The 22,167-nt window shown below is 53.7% G+C and overlaps 8 protein-coding genes across 8 annotated transcripts; 4 read left to right on the plus strand and 4 right to left on the minus strand.

The window, feature by feature from the left end:
- Positions 1–338: 338 nt before the first annotated feature.
- Positions 339–1,899, plus strand: COCSUDRAFT_33883 (hypothetical protein). The gene is made up of 4 exons (XM_005645245.1): positions 339–575; positions 882–975; positions 1,104–1,149; positions 1,286–1,899. Exons 1-4 carry the CDS (start codon positions 428–430, stop codon positions 1,361–1,363), a joined length of 366 nt encoding a protein of 121 aa, XP_005645302.1. The 5' UTR covers positions 339–427; the 3' UTR covers positions 1,364–1,899.
- A 926-nt stretch (positions 1,900–2,825) lies between these two features.
- Positions 2,826–7,513, plus strand: COCSUDRAFT_48397 (hypothetical protein; the record flags this gene model as incomplete). The annotated part of the gene is made up of 13 exons (XM_005645246.1): positions 2,826–2,858; positions 2,980–3,088; positions 3,372–3,468; positions 3,590–3,755; positions 3,976–4,047; positions 4,179–4,313; positions 4,544–4,666; positions 4,811–4,978; positions 5,093–5,888; positions 6,099–6,368; positions 6,589–6,797; positions 7,037–7,136; positions 7,311–7,513. 13 exons carry the CDS (start codon positions 2,826–2,828, stop codon positions 7,511–7,513), a joined length of 2,481 nt encoding a protein of 826 aa, XP_005645303.1.
- A 1,112-nt stretch (positions 7,514–8,625) lies between these two features.
- On the minus strand, positions 8,626–9,386 carry COCSUDRAFT_33884 (hypothetical protein; the record flags this gene model as incomplete). The annotated part of the gene is made up of 1 exon (XM_005645247.1): positions 8,626–9,386. A coding segment is annotated over exon 1 (166 nt), but the record flags the coding sequence as incomplete, so codon positions are not given.
- COCSUDRAFT_54226 (RNA polymerase sigma factor, cyanobacterial RpoD-like family) lies at positions 9,366–11,451 on the minus strand (the record flags this gene model as incomplete). The annotated part of the gene is made up of 5 exons (XM_005645248.1): positions 9,366–9,518; positions 9,812–10,066; positions 10,332–10,490; positions 10,765–10,992; positions 11,257–11,451. 5 exons carry the CDS (start codon positions 11,449–11,451, stop codon positions 9,366–9,368), a joined length of 990 nt encoding a protein of 329 aa, XP_005645305.1.
- An 880-nt stretch (positions 11,452–12,331) lies between these two features.
- COCSUDRAFT_33885 (hypothetical protein) lies at positions 12,332–13,404 on the minus strand. The gene is made up of 2 exons (XM_005645249.1): positions 12,746–13,404; positions 12,332–12,394 (listed from the first exon to the last, which is right to left on the minus strand). Exon 1 carries the CDS (start codon positions 13,036–13,038, stop codon positions 12,850–12,852), a length of 189 nt encoding a protein of 62 aa, XP_005645306.1. The 5' UTR covers positions 13,039–13,404; the 3' UTR covers positions 12,332–12,394; positions 12,746–12,849.
- A 141-nt stretch (positions 13,405–13,545) lies between these two features.
- COCSUDRAFT_67222 (hypothetical protein) lies at positions 13,546–14,985 on the plus strand (the record flags this gene model as incomplete). Its single annotated transcript, XM_005645250.1, has 4 exons — positions 13,546–13,551; positions 13,949–14,014; positions 14,284–14,447; positions 14,568–14,985. The coding sequence occupies 4 exons, from the start codon at positions 13,546–13,548 to the stop codon at positions 14,827–14,829; spliced, it is 498 nt and encodes a 165-aa protein (XP_005645307.1). The 3' UTR covers positions 14,830–14,985.
- A 435-nt stretch (positions 14,986–15,420) lies between these two features.
- Positions 15,421–18,763, minus strand: COCSUDRAFT_57325 (hypothetical protein; the record flags this gene model as incomplete). Its single annotated transcript, XM_005645251.1, has 5 exons — positions 15,421–16,134; positions 16,390–16,472; positions 16,784–17,105; positions 17,280–17,405; positions 18,659–18,763. The coding sequence occupies 5 exons, from the start codon at positions 18,761–18,763 to the stop codon at positions 15,421–15,423; spliced, it is 1,350 nt and encodes a 449-aa protein (XP_005645308.1).
- A 500-nt stretch (positions 18,764–19,263) lies between these two features.
- Positions 19,264–21,767, plus strand: COCSUDRAFT_43682 (hypothetical protein; the record flags this gene model as incomplete). Its single annotated transcript, XM_005645252.1, has 7 exons — positions 19,264–19,386; positions 19,503–19,588; positions 19,791–19,969; positions 20,355–20,536; positions 20,808–20,856; positions 21,150–21,277; positions 21,651–21,767. 7 exons carry the CDS (start codon positions 19,264–19,266, stop codon positions 21,765–21,767), a joined length of 864 nt encoding a protein of 287 aa, XP_005645309.1.
- Positions 21,768–22,167: the final 400 nt, after the last annotated feature.

Here is a 22,167-nt window from a genome sequence, read left to right on the forward strand (position 1 = left end):
TTCAGCTTGGATGTGTGATCCACCATCTTAGACTGCAGTTCAAGGAAAGTCTGCCTTTCCTTATCATCCATCTTATGATCGTGCGTTTCAGTGTTGATCTAGAGATGCGATACTTGCATAAGAAGGTAGTAACGCAAGGAGATTCATTCGTGGTCAAGCTTTCACATTCAAACAGCCATAAAGAGTGCTATGATCTCTACTGTGGTGAGAAAGTGATAATTTTGCGTCCCTGAGCGTTTATAGCAGACCGCACCCCCCGCTCCTTCCGCCAGGGTTCCCCCTGTCTCACCACCTGCTTGGGAACAAGCTTACTCTGCACAAAATTTGCTGCATCAAGACGCTGATCAGTCATTCGGATAGCGCTCGTATCCCTTCGTATAATGGTTATGCACTGATCGAGCAGGAGTAGGCCCCTTCGAAGGTCCTAATGGCGAGCTGGGCTCGCGCTGCAAAGTTTTGCTCCAGGGTCACAACTTTGGGCTCAGGCAGCGCATCTCAGCCGCTGAGGGAAGCATCTGCCGCTAATAGCAGCTCAGTGATACGGTCCACTCAGCAATGCCGGGGGATGGCGTCAGGTGAGTGAGCCTCACTAGGTTCAGGACTTTGTGCCTCTCTTGCTAGCTAGGCTGTATTCCTTTCATCAAGAATATCATGGTACTTCTCGAAACCAATCCCTGCCACTTTGAGGCCCGTGTCTGGGGATATTGGGAGTAATAAGGTTGTTGCGAGTGCTGTTATGATACAGGCAGCGACTAGACTACTTGCAAGAAAAGTTGCTGATTGGCTGTATTATTTTAAAATCCCGAAGGTCTGCCAAAATGGGTGATTGTTCACATGAAGGGCCCTGCAAAAGATTGAGCTCCATTCTTTCCTGCTTGCAGATCATGGGCCCCCAGTCACATATGCTGGACTCACCTTGTACAAGCCTGCTAGATGGCATGTACTGTGGGGAGAAGGCATGGCTTCGCTCATGTGGTGAGTAGGCATGCCCTTCCATCTTTCCTGCGTATTATAGTTGTGCTATGTTGTTTGCCCTGTAACCTTGCATGCAAAGTGAGATGCATCAGGGGTGTCACTGAACCTGACCCACATCGTTTTGGCAGGTTCTGGATTTTCTACCGCGCCTACCACGATGGCAGCACTCTGCTGGTATGATGTCTCTCCTCACCTGCCTGGGGAAATGGATGTAGCACTGCGATTACAAGACCCCCACATGCATAAAATATGCACATTTCAATACATCTTTGTGGAAGGACTAGCTTGCAAAATATGCTGTGCTATGCAGTTTGGCCACGCTCAGCACTTTGAGCATGATGAGGGCCATGGAGAGAGCCACGAAGGTGACCATGAAGAGTCCCACTGACAACTCCACAACACGCCAGCTGCAATGCATGGACACTGCGACGCTGTGGACAATATATGAAGATTCATGTGATGTCTGGAATTTATGGGCCCACGTCCTCTCCGATTTAGGGGTAAGGCGTCAGGAAAGAGGGCACATGCTGCTCAGAGAATTGCGGGATATTGTGCTAATTGCTGAGAGGGACTGGCTGGCTTGGGACTTTTGGCAGACCAGCAGTGGGATTCTCACCAATGTTCCTTGGGCTCAGAGTGTTTCTGTGATCCGTGTCAAGTCAGTGGATGTGAGTCAGTTGGATATGTGAATGGCAGATTAGCTCGCAGAAGACACTGGCAAGCGGATTCAAGTGTGGAGGTTCTTGATCATATGTGCATTTCACGGCAGTAGCTGTTCTATTGTTTCACAATCATCAAGTATTGTGATACCGTATCTTAACAATAATTTCTGGTCAATTATGTGCGTTGTGCATGCTTCATCATGCAGCTGCAGCTGCTATAGTTTCTGTTCATCTTCGTTCTGAGCTATAATGAGTGATGTCGAAGACGGTATGCTCACCTGCAGTCTATGCATGTTGTTGCATAGATGCCATGGATGCCCATCATGGCGTCGTGCCATGCCCGGCCTGTGCGCCTACGACTGGTGGCGTCCGACTGAGTCAGTAACTGAAGCCGGCGTCGCGAGCCCATTCAACATTGTTATCACTCTTATTATTACACGTTTTTCCTGCCAAGAGGCAAAGTGCGTCTGCACTGCAGACTCTGCAGACAAGCTGCAAAGAAAGGCTTTTAAAGTCCTACCCCTTGTTGGCCTCGCCAGATCCAAGCAAGACCCAATCAACGATGGGCACGGACCATGACGCACGGTGCTCAGTATTTGTACCGCCTACCACCAACCGGGGCTATTACTGATAGGAAGATGCCAAAGTGCTCTGCAGCTGTTGTGAGTTGCAGACATGCACTGCCTAGAAGTGCTCTGCTGTCATCATCTGAAGACTGATTAAGCTTACTTGAACTTGCACCCCACCATATTATAATGATATCGATCATCATCATGATGATGATGTCAACAATTGCAGCTGCCGCCGCGCTAGCCCTGCATAGTACACTAGCTCAGGCTTGCTTGGAGCTGCCTCATTTTGAGTCAACTGCACGCATGCCAGACACTGTTGGACAGTAAATGTCCGTTGGACCATTATGTAGTGTGCACAATCGGACATGCTCATGCATGCGGACATGGGCCCACAACTCCAGAATAGGTCGTGGGCATTACTAAGAAGTCCACCTTTCAAGCGCTCGTTCTCAGTCCTTGGCGTATTTTTGGACAATTTGGACTCTTGTGTGAGCAAAATAGGTCAAGTTGTATCTTACTCTGACATTGGCAGATCTACTTGATGTTGTGCAGGAGATTCTGACTCGCTGTGAACCTTCGTTGACTGATCTGGGCACAATACCTTTGTTGCATCAGGATGTCGTCAAAAGGCAGTGCTCCTGCTGACAAGGTGATATCCTTTCAAATTTTTGTCACGGAGTGAGGACCTTCACCTAGATTCCACTGTCACATAAGGATGGAGCTGCTGCATCAGCCCATGGCCCACTGAGCACTTTTGTTTATTGGCGCAGTCTCTTTCAGTGGCGGAGTACTCCCGTCAGTTCTTTGAGCGGGTCACAAAGGGAGCGTATGGCGACACCTTGGAGGAGAATCGCAAAATAGCCGGGGAGAACTTTATATGTGCGAGTCTTCCCCACCTAGTTGTCTTGAGTTTAATAGCAAGACTGTCACTATTATTTCTTGTTGCACGATCGGCATGCATTTGAATAAGTTTGTAAGTCCTAACTATGCCGCAAGCTTGAATCTCCAAGTGATGATGCACAACCCTAGATTCTGGGCTGCTCGCAAGTCAGGAACGCATATGGTGGTCGAGTGTCTTAAGGTCATTCGAAGTACTTATTTTTACACGGGAGTTCTTATTTTGAGAGAGCGTGCCTCACTGTGCCAAGCTGTGGTTCTGCAGCACTGGTGAAGAAGCTGCAAGATGCAGGGAGCAAAGACGATATTAAGGTGCCTTTGCGCGTCCTGCGCGATGAAATCGGCCGTGTTTTCTTCTCAGGGTGCGTAAATTGGTGCCATGTTATTCTCCTGGAATGAACCTTCGCTCTTCTAGTACCTCCAACTGTTTTTCTTGATTTTGTTGAAATTGATGGCCGTAAAACCGATGGCTACTGCTTTCAGGGTTGGGCATAAGAAGGGAGAAAATATTGAGACCCTGTTCCAGCTGTATGACATGCTAGAAGCTGACTGCCAGCAAACCTTGAAGGGCGGCCGCACCGTCCCTTCCAAGGAGGCTGCCACTGCCACACAGCTGCTTGAAGAGCTGCGAAACAGATTTGTGCGACTGGTGGGAACTCGAATATCCTTTTGTTTGTTTGCCATCTAGTCAGGGAGCAAGGCTGTTGCCAAACTGTAGGCAACAGGACCTGACAATGCTGAGCATATGCACTCCAGTTGGTACTGTCACCGTTAGGCTTCGCACTGCCCTGCGACACGAAGCACTGTGTAATAACAGCAATCTTGAAAAATCTTGGAAGACTACTTAATGACCTGGTCCGTGCCTGCAGGCTGTGGGAGAGACCTGGGAAAAATTCCCTGAGCTCAAGTTCCTGGCCCTCAAACGCATGTACAAGTACATGGTAGGCAATCAATGCTTTTTGTGCCTGCCGTGTCACTATCATCCTGTTCTGGAGCCCAGCGATTGGTCAGAATTGAAAAATGGTATGCAGGACCTTGTGAGCAGTGATCCTGAGCAGTGATTGGTTCACAGGTGAGGGAGCAGGAGTCGCTGCGGCTGAAGGGCAAGCTGGGCATCAGTGGCTCTGGAAGCATGAGTGGCAGCGGCAAGTTCAACCAGAAGTTCATGCGCTCCATCACCATGTCGCCAGGTGGCGCCACCTGGCAGGTCTGCTCCCTTTTATATTCTCTGGCTGCTGTTTCTATGAATATAACTTTGCCCCTTCTGTGGATGCTTGTTTTGGTGAAAAGACCTTAATATTTAGTCCTTGTTGGCACCACCATGATGGCGTGACATTGACTGACATACCTGATGGAGTACGGGCAACAAAGCATATGTGATCCGGAAATTTAGGTACTTGCATTGGGCAAGTATGACATGCCTGCTGTTGCATGCAGCTGGCCCTGGATGATCTGGTGAAGTCGCCCTCCAACAAGCTGTTCCCCTTTGTCAAGCTGCTGCTGGCGGAGAATCTGCTGCTGGAGACATCGGAGGCCTCAGGAGAGGCGTCCAGCACTCAGGTTCGACCTTGCTTTCGGACCGCTTCACCTTGTAAGAGTCGGGCGGTCCCCAACAACGCTCTTGTGGCCTGACAGCAATCAAGCTCGGAATACATAGGAAAATAGGGAACTTGCATTGCTCAAGAACACTTTGGGGCTGTGCAGGAAGCCAAGAGCATAGAGAGTGGCACGCCCAATGCCAGTGACATGAACACGGCTCCCCGAGCCACCTCTGACTTCTCCCTGGACGACCTGCTGGGCCTGGGGCCGTACACTGGCACTCCTGACGCGGATGACAAGGCGCCCGACACCCCCGCATTTGACCCCTTCCAGGTATTCGACCCCTTCCTCTGATATGCTCACCATATCCCCTGCGCTTGTCTCTTCCTCCTTCTCGTCTGCAACCCACAGGAGTGAATTGTTTGAAATCCCATGTGACCTGTGCAGCACTCCCTGGAGTCAAGGCCGAGCCAGGCGCCGTCCCAAGAGGACCACACCTTCGAGGCAACCTTCCCCGAGCCGCCAGCCGCCTCGGCCGCAACCACCCCGGTCCCGAGCTCCAACCCCTTCGGGGCCTCCAGCTTCGGCAAGGCCAGCTTCCCGGCGAACCACACGCCGTCCTCTCAGCAGCTGCGCGCCGGCTCCTCCGGAGTGTACTTCCCTCCACCGGCCTCCTTCCCCCAACAGCAGACGCCCAACCAGCCTGGGATATTCCCCCCTCCGCCGCCGGGGGGCTCCGCCGGCCCCTCCCGCAGCTCCTCCGGTGCGGCCGCGCTGCCGCCGGTGCCCGCGCGCACGTCCTCCGGCTCCGGCCTCCCGCTGCCGTCCCCGACCGCGTCCGCTGAGGGCTTTGGCGGCAGCGCGTTCGCGGCCAGCCCGCACGCGACACGCAGCTTCAGCGCTTCCAGCGATGTGGAGATGCCCGTTTCTCCGACCGGCTCCGGGGCGTTCCCGGCAGCGGCGGGGGGTGCGCCTCCCCCCGCCGCCACTGGGCCGCCACCGCAGGTCCCCCCCACGCCTGCGAACTCCTCCAGTCTGGGCGAGCAGGCCTTTGCCACCAGCTTCCCGCCGCTGCAGGCGGCATCGTTCCTGCCGGCGCCCACCCAGCAGCATCCCGCCTCCTCGCTGGTGCAGCCAGCGCAGCTGTCCACTGCCGGCTCCGGGTTCGGATCCTCCCCGCTGCAGCCGCCCCCGCTGTCCTCTGCCGGCTCTGGCCTGGGATCCGCCGGGATACAGCACGCAGGTGGAGCACCCTACTTCCCTTGAAACCATGACAGTGCTGTGTGGCTTATTTAGCTAAGGCACCACTTTATCTCTTGTCCACACGGTGCACTCTTAACAGGTTGCATTGGAATGTGCGATTGTGTATACGTGTGTGAGGGTCAGGCGCATGGTCGATGAGTGCACTTGTATAAATTGCACAATCCCATCAGTAAGTTACTGGTTGTTACAGGGTCGGCGGGCATTGGTGCGACTCCCACTCCCGCACTGAAGGCGCCCCCTGGGCCGGTGCGGCAGCTGTCCGGGGCGTTCTCTCCTACGCGCACGGCCTCGGGCCCCCTCATGCGCGCCAACAGCTCGGGGCCGGGGAGCAGCCTGGCGCGCGCGGCCAGCGGCGCAATTTCCCCACCCGCTCGCACCGCGTCCCTCGGCGGCGCCGGCAGCGGCAGCTTCGGCTCTGAAGGCGCGCTTTTCCCTGCCCACAAACTTCAAGATCTTCGTTGTCATTGAATTAAAATCAAATTTTCTTGCGCAAGCACCTGGATGCCCCGTTGTCATCTGGCGGCAAATATACACAAGGCCTGGGGGAAGACTGTGCATTGGTCGCCGTATCATCGTGCAGGCTTAGGCACTGAACCTTTTGATTAGTGTGATAACACCTGGGAGTCTCCAAGCCTCCTTATTTTGATGCGAGTTGAGGCGTAACAAAATATGTCATGCAGGTTTCTCGCCTCCCGCAACTGCCACAAGCGGCCTAGCGCGCGGCACGTCTGGCTCTGAAAACGGCTCCGGCCACTTTGTCGCTCCGCCTATCACCCCGCTGCAGGCGCCAGGTCAAGGCTCTGGTGACCACGCAGCCGTCTCCAAGCCATTTGCTCCACCCCACTCTGCCCCCAATCCCTCCCCCTTCCAGCCCCAAGCCTCCTCCCAGGTGACCTGGCTACTACTGTTGCTCATGACATTGTTGATGTTGTTGGTGAGTTTGCTGGAGTTGTCTCAGGTCTTCCCCTCATCTTATGCATTCATGCTCTGCTTGCATCAATATGCACGATGCAAGGTGGTGTCTCGGTAATACTGGTTGACTCAAGAAGTCCAAGGCAATGCATGCAAATCTACCCTTTCAATGGGAGGTTATCAGGCGGATTGTCTGACAGCGGTTTTGGGATGCAGGCGCCTCCTGAGCAGCAATTTGCCGCCTTCCCCGAGGCTCCCATTGCGAACGGGACTTCTGAGCACCCTGCACCCACTGCAGCAGCCATCGATATTGCTGGTAAGTCCATGGCGTTCAACAGTACACATCTAAAGCCCCCTCGACATATCTGGGGACATCCTCCATTCAAAAATAATCAGCAGCAATTGATCACATTTAAGATGTGAGGCTTGACATTCCGTTTTGGGGCTCTTCTCAAGAGCGTTTTGACACCCTGTCTCGGCTCATTCACAGGGTCTCAGGACATGGGCACAGGTTTCAACCCCTTCGGTCTGCCCAGCCCCTCGTTCGCGACCCCCGTGCCTGCCTTTGCCGACAACCGATTCGCCGACGTGTCGCCGATGTCCAACGCGCCGCCGCCGCCTGTGCCGCAGCCGATGCGCGCGCCCCCCGCGCCCCCCGGCCACGCCCCCAACCGTCAGTACAGCGCGTGGTGACTCAGCGGTTATGTAACGGTTAGTCGGCACACCTTTAATTCTCCAGGCTGAAACAAGGGGCATTCCCGATGGACGGAGTGCAGCTGATGGCTGGACTGTGGGTGGTGTGCTGGGAGGGAGGTGCTGTGGAACAGAGGTTCCATTGATTGTTGGAGTTCTGCGAGGCTGTGCAAAGGGACTGGAGTGCCTTCAGAGGGGCTTCAATCGCTGTTCTGCAGAGATAAAGTCTGCAGTAGGAAAGGCATATCAGAATCTTCTCATGGTGTGGAATGGATCATCCACTCGCATATGGACTTATTAGCAAATTCTGAAAACAGCAAAGCACACATGGATAACTCGCGCACGCAAAAGGAGAGTGAAAAGAGCGAAAGAGGGCCCAATGGAATAGAGGGTCTTGGCAGCATTCTTGACCCAGAGTCCTTTTCTAGGGTGAAGAGGATTTGCTGAGTGTTGTGCTTCGGATGTGGTGGATACATCTAGGGATAATGCAGAGCCGCAAAGGTTTGCAAAGCATGGTGGCTTGCTGGCCTTAAAGTGCTATTGAGGTGTGGGGTTTTCCTCACCCAGCCACCTCAGGATCTTCCCTTATTTTTTCTCCTGCGTGGGTCCGATCCTTTCGAGCTTGCCATCAAGGCAGTGGAAAGGGAGCTGGGATTGCAAAAAGGGGCACCACTTTCATTGAAACGATGGTGTCATTGCTTAATTTGATGAGCACCTGAATGTACTCTAGTGTCGAACAATTAGGTACTGGGCACAATGATACCCCGCAGTCAAATTATACTGTAGTCTGAATAATGCGATGCATATGTCCCTGTAGCATTAGATACTCACCAGCACAAAGCATCCCAAGAGAGTCGGGTTGGTTTCTAGGTTTGGGGTCTTGAGGTAGCACGTTGCCGGAGTCCTTCACTGCTTATTGATTGTGCAAAATTAGTAACTGTCCTCTGTAGGTCACTTGCTCTGTAGTGGAATACGGTTCTTGAACATTATAGATGACGTTTATTTAGTGCCAGGCTATGGTCAAAGATCGCTTTCAATTCGGGTCATGTCATAAGACCGTCATCAGCTGATCAGTAAAGTGCCACCTTGAAAATCGCATCGCACAATGCATTCAATAACGTTCATGACGACAAGCTGACGTCAACAAGATATTACAGGTGGGCCAGCATCACAGCTGCTTCTTGCGCATAAACACCTGCCAATCATGGTCCTTTTGAGGCTTGAACAAAAAAGCCCAACGTCAAAAAAGGATCTAGTAATACAGGTGAGTCAAAGGTAATGATCACGGTCTGCTCGGCAAAGTCATACCTGCAACTTCGCAAGCAGTGCAATCAATGCTTACATGCAAAACTGCAATAATATATGATGCGTTAGGCCATTCACTTTCCTGCGCTAGAGAATTCAAGCGTTTGTGGCCATGGAGTTTGCCTAAAATTCCTCTGTTAAATGCACTGATGCCTCCATCCTGTCTTCCCCTCTGATGGAGCAATACTTTCGATACATTGTCCTCTGCAGGGTGTCACCGGGAGCAATCAATTCGTGATGATGGTACACGTGCACCACGGTTCCGACCCCTGCACGAGTACGTGCAGGAAACACCACTCGGCAGCAAAACCTGCCCTGGAAAGAGCGGCCCACGACGCACACTCCGCATTTCCTCACATCAAAATCTGACTTTGCACCCACAGCATGCGCCAACGACGACCCGCTCCAAAGCACCCCCAGCCCAGGAACACGCGCCGATCTGCACATGTTTCTTCCATGCGCCAGTCCAGCACAGGCCCAGGCGGCAGGGCAGCCGTGCCGGGTGCAGGTGCAGCCGCGCGCATTAAGGAGCACTTCAAATAGGCGCCTAGCTGGAGTGGCATTTGGAGCGGCCGCCGCGCCAGGTGACGCTCTGAGTGGAGGCTCCGTTGACGTAGTCATACAGGATGGAGCTGCGGTCCGGCTGGCGCAGCTTCAGGATCGCCTTGGCCTCAATCTGCCGGATACGCTCCCGCGTCACCTGCGCATGTAGTAGCTCATGTCAGCCCCCACACCCGCATGCCACTCAACGTGTACCATTGGTTGCCACTTGCCACACATACGCACATTCATTCAGACAGGCTTTTATTTTTCGAGACTGCCCAGAGTTAGTACATCACAAGGCCCAGTGCATCTGTAGAAGCAACTACGGCATACATGATAATGAAACTTTTTCACCTCCTTTTCTGATGCACATGTGAGAGCCAGCTGCCCTGGAAACACGTGACGACGCTGACAGAAGGCAGAAAGGGAGAGGAGGTAGGGGGGACTTGCCTTGAAGATCTGGCCGACCTCCTCGAGGGTGCGCTGGCGGCCATCGTCGAGGCCATAGCGGCAGCGCAGGATGCCGGACTCGCGCTCGCTCAGCGTGGCCAGAACGTTGTCCATGTCCTGGTGCAGGTTGAGGCGCACCGCCACCTCCTCCGGCGACGCCTCGTTGTCGTCCGCAATCGTTTCCCCGACCGTGTCCGCGCCCGGATCCATGCTGCCGCCAACCGGCGCGTTGAAGCTCGTCGGCGCCATGTACACCTGCGCGCATGAAGACCTCTTGTCAGGGATGTTGCATACCTCTGTAAGCAGGGCTGGCTGCAGCTGCTCAATGGTCTTGCAGTGTTGGCGAGTTTGGAAGCGGCAAATCATACTTTGATCAGCACCCGGCAGGCAGGCCAATCGAGTCGCGCACTGGCATGAACCAGTACTGCCATGCATCGAGGTCCTAGTTCAATCAACTCTGGGCTCCTGAAATCACTCTCAGGGGTGACACTCGGGGTGGGGCCGCGGAGCAAAGACAGACCTTGGAGAGCATGGCGAGCTTCTCCTGGCTGATGCCGACCAGCTCGGCGAGCTTCTCATTGCCGGCGCGGCGACCGTGCTCCGACTGGTACTCCAGGTCCACCTTGGTCACCTTGGCCATCAGCTCGTGCAGGTGCACCGGCAGCCTCACCACCCGTCCCTGTACCGCACAACAAATACATTATTCCCCTGTCCTCTTCCGCACCAGGTACTTTTCCCTTCAATCTCCTTCTCTCTACCGATCGCAATGCCTGCTTTCTGAATGATACCCTCCGCAGATACACGCAGTCTCTCGGCACCCATGCAAGCCTGAAAAATAACGATCTCCACACAATATCCACGGAGTGATGTTTTGGGAGGACTGCAGAGTTCAAAGGCAGTCAGGCGTAAAGCAAGGCATCATGATGATGAACAGCAGGGGAGCGGGGGGTCACCTGCTCGCTGATGGCGCGCGTGATGGCCTGGCGCACCCACCAGTGGGCGTAGGTGGAAAACTTAAAGCCGCGGTCGGCGTCAAACTTCTCGACGCCGCGCCAGAGGCCGCTCATGCCCTCCGCCAGCAGGTCCTGGAAGTCCAGCCCCCGGTTCATGTAGCGCCGCGCCACGTGGAACACCAGCCGCTCGTTGCTTTTCATCATCCGCGTCCGAGCCTCCTGCCCCACCTGCACATCCGCACATATCATTCAGTTGTCTGCTTTCCTGCTTTTGCATGTCTACACGACAGATCCCAGTGCCCTTGCCCGTATATTTACTGCTGATAAAACTTTGCTGCACATGCTAAGGGAGGATACAGTCAATTTATACCCGCTTGCACATGTCAGCTTTGTTCACTCTAACAAAGCGGCTCTCACTTCCAGGCAGCAGTCGAGCAGGCAAGGCTCCAACGACAAATGTCAAATGTGCATGCTTGATCAAGTGGTGCCCACCTTGACGGCCTTCCGGAAGGCGTGGATGGAGGACTGGCCACACTCGGCAGCCCACTCCCTCTCGGTGATGGGCCGCCCGAGGCGCTGAGTGGCCTCTGTCTGCTTGGCCTCCATGGCGATCAGCCGCTGCACCGCCTTGGACAGCACCTTCTCCTCCGCCGCTGTCAGCAGGCTTTGCTGCCCAAAGCCCTGCATCTGCTCCCAACACACAACATCCCCATCAGTCACCATTTACACCAGCATCCTCAGACAGTGACACATGCACACAGCCCAGGAAGTGACTCCTCTGAAGCGGCATTGCAGAGAGCAGTAGCAGGCAGGTTAACCATTAGAAGGGGTTGATGTGGCAATAGACAAGCACACGTGAGGGTGCATGAAGGAGATGGGGTGGAGGGTGCACCTTGGTGACGGCATAGAGCGTGGTGTTGGTGGCGCTGGCAGCGGAGGACTGCGCAGGCCGCTGGAAGGCATCCTTGGTGGGCTTCTCCACGTGGCGCTTGCCCCAGGACGCGTGGCTGCGCGTGCGCGCGGCAGCCGTCACGCGGGCGCCCGTCGGCGTCCGCGCGCTTGCTGCGCGGCCGGCCGCCTTCACAGCAGCCGCCTTGGCCCCCCGTGCCCCTGCGCCCGTGGTGCTGACCGCTGCTGCGATCGCAGGCGCGCTGCTTGTTGCGGCTGTCTCGCCGCCGTCCCTGGTCTGGCCTGGCACGCCTGCACACCGCCGCACAGGATCAGAATCGCAAGCGGTGGGATGTGCAGCAGTGAAAGCATTCCTTCGCTCCAAATGCTGTCCAAATCGTCGAGAATTATGACAATTGCATGAGTCCGGCATGCACCACCGTAACAAGTGGGAATGACATCAGCCCTACAGACTATCATGCAATGCCCTGAGGCATGTTGCTATCAAGCTGCATTGCTGGCAAGAGTGACGCATGTGTTTACCTGATCGTGTGCGCTCCCTGACAGGGTTTGAGCTGGTCACCATCGGCGCTGCAGCAGTGGCAGCCTTCTCGGCGGCAGCTTTTGCCTGACTGGCCTTTCGCCGGATGGCCCGCAGCTCACGCCGCGCCTTCAACTCGTCCTCATGCTGCCTGCGAGCCTCCTGTAACCTCTTGTAATCTTCCTCGCTCATCTCGCTCTCCTGCATCATGCACATGCAAATTTTCATGCAAATTTTCCACAGATCCGCCGTCAGTCAGACGGAAGATATCTCTCTTAAGACGCTGCTCCAAAAAGATATTAAATGCCTGTTCAAAGCTGGACAGACAATTTCCACGGTAATCAGAACAATAACTTCCATCTGCTGCTCGATGAGCAAATTTTAGAATTTGCTCAAAAAGGAATTCGCAAAATAGCAGAAAGTTGGGACTGTGCTGAATAGATGGGACAGCGAAATGGGAGAGTTCCCGCACGTCAAGGTCTCACACCGAGCATGCACGCCTACATCGTCCTTTAATAGAAGTGCTTCAAAGATGCAGAAAATCAAACGCACCGAGTAAGCCCTTGAAGACGGGGTGTCCTCAGACGCAACCAGCCTCTCCAAGTGCTCTCCGACCTCTGCCAGCTCTCTCGTCAAGCTCTCCACGTTCTGGACACTCAGATAGCTATCTCTGACTGTGCGTGCAGCGAAGCTGACGGGCAGCGAGGAATAGCTGAGCACTTCCGGGTGTGGAGCGTCCACGACCTCCTCAACCGCGGCGACGCCAACCTGGCCTGCCGTAGATCTCGCCTGTGCTCGGACGTCGCGCTTGGCGGCGCTGCTCCTGATTTGTAATGCTCCCACATGCCCTGCAGCCCTTGGCTGGCAGCATGCAGGCAGCAGACTGCATCTGCGGCTGTATGAGCCCCTCAAAGCTGAGCCTCTTCTGAGCAGGAGGGTTCTGCTCTTGGCCAAGCGCCCCAACAGCCTGCCTGAGCTGCCTGGGCAATCTTCCGAACAATCAAAGGATGTAAGACTGCATCTTCCAGATGTGCTGGCCGGCAAGCAGCGCTGTTGGCTCAAAGCAGTTTGCATCCTTTCCAATTATGAACTTAGAATGTCTCGTTAATTTCTACAATTGGGCCGGTCAGGGGACCCTCACATGCCTTAGACACCCCACGGCTACCTCCCACAGTGTCCAACCCACAATCTGCAGGCAGCCGTCACTCCGTGTCCAAAAAGTGCAAAACTTGTGACACTGAAAGTCGGCCCTGATCCATTGTGTTGAGGGTTTGGAGAAGTAAAGGGATATAGCGCAGGGTTGATGGCTAGGGTTCAGAAGGCCAGTCATCGTCTCATCGACTCCAGTGGAAATGCAAGTTTTCTGCGCAATCCCCCGCATTGCTAGATCTTTTGGCGTCTTGGACAGGAAGCAGGAAATCGGCTTTCGCAGACTGACGACAAGCTGTTGTAAAGCATGACGCGCCATTGACTACTCTTGCTCAAAGTCACTGCTTGCAACAAGAAGTATAGATCATTTCTTAGATTTCTTATCCGTTGGGATTGTTGGTAGATAGTCGGAACTGCGCAGCTATCTCTGATCTCATCGATGCCTGACACGAATGGAAATCAGATGGCAAATAAACTTGTTGAGCAAGCAACCGCAAAGGTGATTATCCTGATTTTTTTCGTTTGTAAACTTTCAATAACTTTCATCTCTTCGGTCGTTATGGCACAGGATCCATTGTAGATCAAATTATCTGCTTTGCAACGCAGGCCGATCTGTCTTACTCTTACTGGGCGGCAGGGCATTCAACCAGCTCAGGGACTGTAGCAGAGAAGGTATCTATGGCTTGTCAAATTCATGGTGGTTTCCAAAGTTCATCACGAAGTATAACAATGAGCAGCTTTCTGATGGGCTTGGTGCTCGGCAGAGACTTACAGAGGCTGAGTTGAAGGAAGAGGAGAGGCGGGCTAGGGAAGCAAGCGAGAAAGGGGCATCCGTTTGGAACCAGGTTCAGCATCCAGTCCCCGGATTTGTACCACTATGCTTCTTATTCTATCATCCTCCAAGAAGAAAGGCCTGATGGTATCAGTCTGCATGTCTACAGGCAGGCACCTTCGAGGAGAGGGATGTATCTGGGTGGGCCAAGGAGCAGCTGAAGGCGCTTCTAGTGGGCCTGGAACACCGCACCCCAACCGCAGTCATCACTCTCACAGAGCTCAAGAGCTCGACAGGCGAAGCTCATGTATGGATTGTACGAGGCAAAAGAAGGTGTGTACCTTGTGCTATAGATGCGATTGTGTGCTCACTGCAGCTATATTTGCCATGTGGTGTTGCTGTACCCAACAAATTTCTGACGCTGCAGATTATGAGATCCAAATGGCACTGCAGGGCCGGCTTTGACCTCACACTTGAGGTTGCATGGCGTGCTGCCATGATTGGTGGCAGTGCAGCGGAGGCGTCTGGAACACTGAGCCTGGCCAACATCTCCCCAGATGAGCTGGACGAATTGGGAGACTTGATCAAAGTTGCAGTTGTAGAGAGGGATGAAGGAATCAGCAGCGATGCAGAAGTGACCCGGCCAGTGAAAAGCATCGCAGACAAACTGCAGGAGCAGCTGTCAAAGCTTCATCAGCTGCTGAAGGAGAGGTAGCGGTAGCTGATAGCTTTAGCAAAAGTTTCTGCCGATTTGACAGTGTCAGCGACTTCGGTTCAAGCACCCTTGATTTGAAGGCTGTGATTTCATATGCTGACAAGGCTGGTAAAAATAAGTATGGAGTCAAAATAACTTGAGAAGGTTCCAATGCTTACATGAATTATGAAGTACTGCACACTGGATCTTCAAGACAAAGCATGCACAAAGACGCGCCTGCAGACAATCCTGGATGTGTGCATGCATGCAGTCACACAACAGCAGCATTCCCATACATGGCAACGTGCACCTCAGCAATTTCAAGTTTAGCATAGCAGGACACTGTGCACATGCGTCTCTGGGCCATATTGCAATCAAAATGCAGCTCCCTTCATAATTACAAATTCCGCTGTGCATGAGCTCATCAACATAGCTACGATTTGCTGAAATCAACTTCTCTGTCTGGTTTTGCTGGAAGCCATTGCAAAAATTCAGATGCAGATTCAATGCAATATGTTCAACCTTCCAAATATTCTCTCGTACATGCTCAAGGTGTTCAATCTCTGCTGCTACAAGTTCTGTTCTGTGCATCCTCCACCCTTCAGGCTGGCATCAAAAGAAGCGCAGCCTTCTGCAGGAGTTGATGCGGGGCATCTTGTCAGGCTGCATCACCTCCGCCTCATACTCCTCTGCAGGCGCAGCAGGAGCCTTGCGCTTCACTGGAGACATCATCGCATCTGCGCCAATGCTTCTGTGGCACTCGTCCAGGGGCGTTGCCTCCACTCCTCCAAAGCCTGCTGCGGCCGTGCCTTGGTTGCTGGAAGATACACCCATGCTGCTGCCTGCTCTCCAAAGCTGCTCGTCTGCTGCACTGGCTGAGAATGCCTGCTGTGGCCTGAACACTGCCGCATTGAGTCCCATACCAGACTGCACAGGGCCTGACAATGGTATGTTACTCTGGTAGGAGCTGCCTCCATGGCCACCATTGAGAGCCAGGCTGGATAGTGCTAATGCAGGCTGGAGCAGGACCCCAGAGGGAGATTCTGGCCAGAAGGATGGCCCATCCATCGTGCCCGTTGAGCTGGCAGGTGCAGTGCAGCACTCCATGGGCGTCCACTCAGGAGCGCTCGGCAGCAACTGCAGAGGCTGGCATCCCCACAGCGGCAGCTGCTGGTGCACGGGAGCTCCCTCTGCAGCTGATGAGGCCGCTGCACACCGCTGTGCACGCTTCTGAAGTGCCTTTCTGCTGCAGCGCGGCCGAGTTTTCGCGCGAGCCGCCCCTCCGTAGCACAGCTCCAAGTATGCAAAGGCCACTGTCTTCATTACCTGCGAAGAGTTGCAAGGAGCTATTCGCTCAAGTTGCTGATTACAGGAGTTGTCTCAAGCCAGACAGACATCTTACTAAAGCTGGGCAATACCCTTCGAGGGGTCATTATCAACCAGACAGTTATAGCCTTTGCCTTTTGGGTTGCTGATCTGTACCTAAGAACTTGAATAATTATGAAGTCCAGACCGGCCATCAGGATGACAGCCACTGCCAGAACCTTTGAGAAAATAGGGGTGGTGGGGTGGGCGGCCCACCTCAGGGCAGCAGGGCGTGAGAGGGTGTGTGTCAAGCTCATACAGCTCGCTGCGGCTCATGCAACCCAGCCGCACGCCCGCCACTGCACAGCCACCAACACCTTAGCATGCAAGTCTCCATGATAATTGCATTTGGGCCTTTCCTGCCCATGAGCTGTCACATTTATCAGGTCAAGCTGGCAGGCTTGGTTCCAGTGATTCACACAAGTGACAACGAAAAACGATTCTCGTTTGCTGGCTTTGGGACCTTTACTCTCGCTTACTGGCGATTATCCACACACCTCAATGATAGCTAATGATCACTCTTCCAAGTTGGTGCAAGAACCACTGCTTCAGTGGCGAGAATAAGCATTACGGACACTGTGTGCCCGATGGAGCCAGATTTATGACTCACCAAGCAGCTTGTGGAAGTGGGGCAGGCGGGCGGTCTTGTCTGCTCCCACCCAGTGCGCAGCCGCAGAGAACACCTGGAGCTCGCTGCCTGTGACTAATTCATCACAGCCCAGCACATGCATGAGCAGCTTGAGGGGCAGCCCAACAAAGCCCCTGTCGTCCAACCTGCATGCGTCTGCAAAGTCGGCCATTGCAACTGCGTGTGCTGCAGCCGCCAGGCTGGGCAGCTTGCAGCTGGTGGCTAGGTGCAGCAGCGTGAAGCAGTTGGCGGGCGTCACTGCCGTCTCCAGCAATCGGATGCATGCCAGCCGAGCCATGCATGCCTGCATTGGACACAGGCATGGATGCTGGGAAGGAGTTTGGTTTATCAGCAACACCAATCATCTTCCTTGCAAGAGCTGTTGTGTACAGATTGGTTAGGGAAGGCAAGGAAAGCGTGGCATGACAAGTGTCAATTGTAGGGAAGAGCGTGCCTTCTCATAGGTTTGGCAGCAGACCAGCTGTAGAAATGGAGACTGCTTGAGTTCGGAGCCGAAGATGCAGTCTTGCAGTGAAGCGATGACCGCCTGCCCAAGCTCTGTGGGCTGGTCCGAGGTGAGGTCGTTGTCGTGAGCCTTGGCAGCCTGCTAGCAGATTGACAGATTTAAGCTGCGCCCGCAACTTCCAAAAAGCACCCTATATGCAGGTGATTGCAGCTGCTTTTAGTCTGTAGCATCAATGCTTACCCCAAAGCAGTTTTACTAGGCTGCACTCACTAGTAGTGCTTTCAGTTACAACTCTGGAGAAGTGAAGTGTGGCAAGAGAGCTTACCTCCAACACGAGCTCGCATACAAGGCTTTCCCGATGTGGTATAGGCGTCTCGGTGCCTTCGTACAAGCTGGTCTCTGTCAAAAACAAAGTCCAACTCAGGGTTGAAGTGGTGTGCCGCTCGGATATTGTACTAGACATGTACTATCAAACTTAGAAACATTATCAGTTGCTATTCCTATCTAGCACAGGCGGCTGAGCAACAAATGTCAGGTAACAATGCCCACGGCATCCGAAACGTAAGGCCTCCGTACCTGCTAGAACAGCCGGAAGCTGAGCCCACGCGGTTTCTGTAGCATACTTATTGAGTGCCACAAGAAGCACATCAGTCTGCTGGGTGATTGCGAGAAGGTGCAGCACCCTAGCTGGTGGCCAAGGATGTTCCATTACGTTGCTCTCCGGAGAGGCCAAAGAGGCTTAAAATAGTACTACACGTCAGTGAACCAATCCTAGAGATATGTAAAGATGAGATACGTGGTACAGCTTCCATTAATGGAGGACATCATGTCGCCAGGACCTACTAGGCTAGACTCTCTGACTGGGAGCTAAACTTGGCTCCAAGGCTCATGTGACTCATGTGACATGCACAAGGTCGTACTCAGACGCTTTGCTCGTAGGAAATTTGAGTAGTGGGCAATTGGTGGGTCTTGATGGCAGGTAAAGGCTTATTGTAAGGGCTGCTGGTCCTTTGCTCTCGGAAGAACTCCCAGCTACTCCCATCTTGTTCCATACAAACGTCCCGGCGACAGCCCCCCGCGGATTCGAGGCCCGAATGCAATCCTCGATGAACTCACTCATTCTTTTTGGTGTCGTGATATTCGTCACTGTATCTCAAGCTGAGGGACAGAGCTTGCTCAACCTGTCATCGTCTCTCGAGACGGTTGTTGGGGAGGTACGAAGTCAAGCCCAGTCAGGCCATCCCCCAATCCTCAAGATCTCATTGAAGGCATCGAGAGCTTTCCGAGATACCATTTAAAGGGCTTGAAGCACATCGTCTGGTGGTCTGTAAGGGGAAATTCAAACTGACGGAAAGCTGATGTACTGCGTAGGCCGCCTATCTTCCAAAGACTCTCCCTGTGCAATGCGCTGCGCGCTTCCAATCCGTGAAGCCGATCTCCGTTATTATGGTGGCCGACGACGGAACGTTCTCGGGCACTTCGGAGGCCGTATTCATTCTGGGCCTGCTCCAGAACAAGTTGCAGGCTCCAGCCAACACCAACCCTTGTCAGCAAGTCTACACCGGGATCCTCCTAGGTCAATCTGTCGCGGTTGCCATTTCAGGTGATCCACGTTCAAGCGGAATCCTGAATTCTAGTCGTTATAGCTTGCCACCCATTGAACCATGTGTCTCAGGGTGCTGCCTGCACTTGCAGGCATCGGCCCTGAATCCTCGGCGCTCTGCAGTGCATTTATTGCAGAGTGCGCGGGCTATGTGAAAGACTTCATCTACGTTGGCACATCTGGCTACAGCTCCCAGGCAAGCCCCCACCACAGCTCACCGGCAAATTTGTCCACCACTATCTTCATAATTCTCAAGCCTGCACCATGCATAAGACCCCCTAACAGGCAGCTTCATTCAGTACTTTGCGGGCCTGAGCCCAACAGAGTGTGACACACGGCTAGGCTGTGAGACAGAGTTAATGTGCACATGTGTACATACCGACTCGTTGATCAATGATGTGGTTGAGGCAGGTGGGGGGTGCATTGAACGCACCTGGAGCCTGCGCGCCCCACGGCTTCACCACACAGACACGGCTGGGCGACATTGCTGTGACCCCCTTCTCCGTCAACTGGCAGGTACCCCCTAGTCAGAGCTGCAGGCTGTCATCCCACCAGATACATGACTCGATGATGCTTCTCTCTCAAGCGCATGTGGCATTGTCTTGAGTGATTGTTATGTGGGAGCTGTGCAGTGTAAGCTTGCTTCCTGGACAGAGCAGTGCACCGGTTTCCCCAACATATGCACCTACCCCACGGAGGAAGCAGGCCCTCTTGTGCGGTGAGAAGTTCGCAGCTCTTGCCTCCCTGATCAACCTTTCTCCCCCTTAACAGTTCTGCTCATCGTTTGTGCTGTTGCAAGCTGACCCTCAAGGTGCCTTCTGGGAGGCACACTATGCATGCACACATTTCCCAGCTTTTGCGTGCCCAGCAATATTGAGCAGCTTCCAAGTCACCATAAATTCATCACCAGCTGCTGCCAGGTCGCTGTATGGGCAGTGCATCTTCTCGACAAAGACCGCGGCAAGCACCGAGCTGGCAGACGAGGTCCTTGCCGCCGCCAAGACCCCCCTCTTTGCTGAAAGCATCATCAAGCTGCAGGCAGACTTCAACAGGACCCTCCTCGACTACGAGACTATCTACTGGAACCTCACAGCAGTAGGTGCGCACTCCTCTGCTGCCTTGCTGCGCATGAATTGGCACACATAACACTGGCAAGACATGAACTCATCTCTGCCTGCACCAGCCGTGACAGTCCCTGAACCTGCCTGTATTGAAGACAGCCCTCTGGCTTGCTGCTGTGGCCAGAACCTTTCTAAACTGGTGCCTGCGAGCCAAAGAATCAAGACATGCGTGATCAGTCCTTGATGCCCAGAAATCCAGCTAGTTTAACACGTTACCACAGGGAGAATGCAAGACACACAAGGCAGTGCAAGCACCAAGACCATTGCCAACCAATCAGAATGCAGCTGCAATGCAAAGAATCATACAGCATGCGCAAATTGCTGAATGCGCACGGCCACTTACTTGATCTTTGGAATCAACAGGCACCGGCGTGAATTACCCTCCTCTGCCGGCGTGGACGGGCCCTCGGCTGCTGGACTATACTCAAGCGGCCGAGATAGACGGCCAATTCTTCTTCAGTGGAACTCCCTGGGACATGGTGGCGCGCAACTACACTGCTCTCACCCTCAACCTGGCCAACAACTCCACGCTCACCCAGTATGATGTCACAGGCAGGCACTCAATCCCTTGGAACCACCAACCTGGGATATACTGGACACTACTGTGTGCCAGCTTGACCTTTGGACCTGGAGCCAAGGCAGGGATGCAGCTTGATAAGGGACAGGGCTACAAATCGCCTCAAGGAAGGGTCCTGGATTGTGTATCAAGTTGAGGGGGACATGAGTGTGATGGTTCTTGAGGACTGCAAGGGAAGTCCACTAGAACAATGGGTGGTTGAGGGGTGAAAATCTGTCAATGCAGCTGTGAATGCGGAGGAGGGCATTGGCGTGTCGGCTGCTCTGGAGGCCCACAACTCCCTGAAAGGTGGGGAATACTCACACTCTGCATTTGTAACCAGGGAACTTATGTGTTCTATTAGATGCCATGCATGGTGCCATGCTGCACTTGTGACTAGGCACACGTGTGCTCTATTGGAATTTTGTTCTTTTTTACTGAACGCTTTTCCTGCAAAGAGGCAAGGTGCAGACAAAATGCAGTCTATAACTTCGATGCGCACGTAATGCTGTATGGTGCTGTGCCATGTGCCATGCTGAGCCTACCCCAGGCGTGCTCTTCCTGGGATGACAGCGTTGTGATATCATGGAAATCTGCCGCAGGCGTGCCCAAGATTTCGTACACATTCGTGCGCGGCGCGTCGGACTATCTCTACGCGCCACCCCTGCAGGTGTCACCCGGCGTGTGGGTGGACAACCCGGCAGTGCCTCCGACCAACTTTGAGACACAGGTACTCCTGCCTGCCAGCGTGTCCATCCAAGAATGATCAAGTGCACACCTGCAAGTGACCATGCATGCTGTTCCTCTGCACATCAATTCAACACCCCGGGCTGGCTGATGCCCCACAAGACACCTTCAACAGAATTTTGGCTGAATCGCACGCCGTCTGGGCGTCCTGCAAGCTCTTGCCTGTTTGTCGAAGTGGGTGCGGATGTGTCACTTGTTCTGAAAGTGACCTTGCATGCTATGCCTCTCCCCAGCTGGCTGGTATTTACCTAGGCACACTTAGATCTATGAGCTTCTTGAGACTAAAGCGCACTCTGCCTGATTGTATCAAGGCTGTCAAACTGAGTTTGCTGATGATGTCGGTTGGTGTCATGCAGTACCGGTTTGCCATCCAGACAACGTCCACCCTCATCCTGACCTTCTTCCAGCTCAGATGCCAGGCAGCCGGCAATGCGGCTTCCACCTGTGCATACACCCTCCCGGAACTGCCCTGAGGGGTGATATATCGATACCACCGCCTCATAGGGCCTATGACGACGGGTGCAGTATTCTTTACGGTTGCGAGACTTCCCTTGAAGATCCGCCAACCTCCCCAGCTTTGAAAGCACTTGCGCAACACTTAATATGGGGTAAATAGCTTCTGGGGATCTGCCAAGTGTACTGACTGCCTTGCTAAGAAATTAAATCTTCAGCAATGCGGGGCGCAACTTGGGCAACATTCAACATGTACTTTATTTGTACAGGCGACAAAATGTCAAGATTTTATTTTTTACAGCACTGCTATTGCTAATGCCTTTGGAAGGCTCAGGAGATCCTCTGTATTGACCAGGCACAGCCGGGCTATTCGGCTCCTGTCCGAATAGGACGTGTGTGTAGAGCAGTGCAGGTGTTTGA

The sequence above is a fragment of the Coccomyxa subellipsoidea genome (assembly GCF_000258705.1).
Source record: "Coccomyxa subellipsoidea C-169, whole genome shotgun sequence".
Taxonomy (NCBI): domain Eukaryota; kingdom Viridiplantae; phylum Chlorophyta; class Trebouxiophyceae; family Coccomyxaceae; genus Coccomyxa; species Coccomyxa subellipsoidea.

Bases quoted from the DNA above. Each gene is read 5' to 3' on its own strand.
- COCSUDRAFT_33883 (XM_005645245.1), top strand. From the start codon at position 428: ATGGCGAGCTGGGCTCGCGCTGCAAAGTTTTGCTCCAGGGTCACAACT. The intron at 576-881 runs GTGAGTGAGCCT...TCCTGCTTGCAG, and splicing joins ATGCCGGGGGATGGCGTCAG to ATCATGGGCCCCCAGTCACA. The intron at 1,150-1,285 runs GTATGATGTCTC...TGTGCTATGCAG, and splicing joins ACGATGGCAGCACTCTGCTG to TTTGGCCACGCTCAGCACTT.
- COCSUDRAFT_33885 (XM_005645249.1), bottom strand. From the start codon at position 13,038: ATGTGGGAGCATTACAAATCAGGAGCAGCGCCGCCAAGCGCGACGTCC.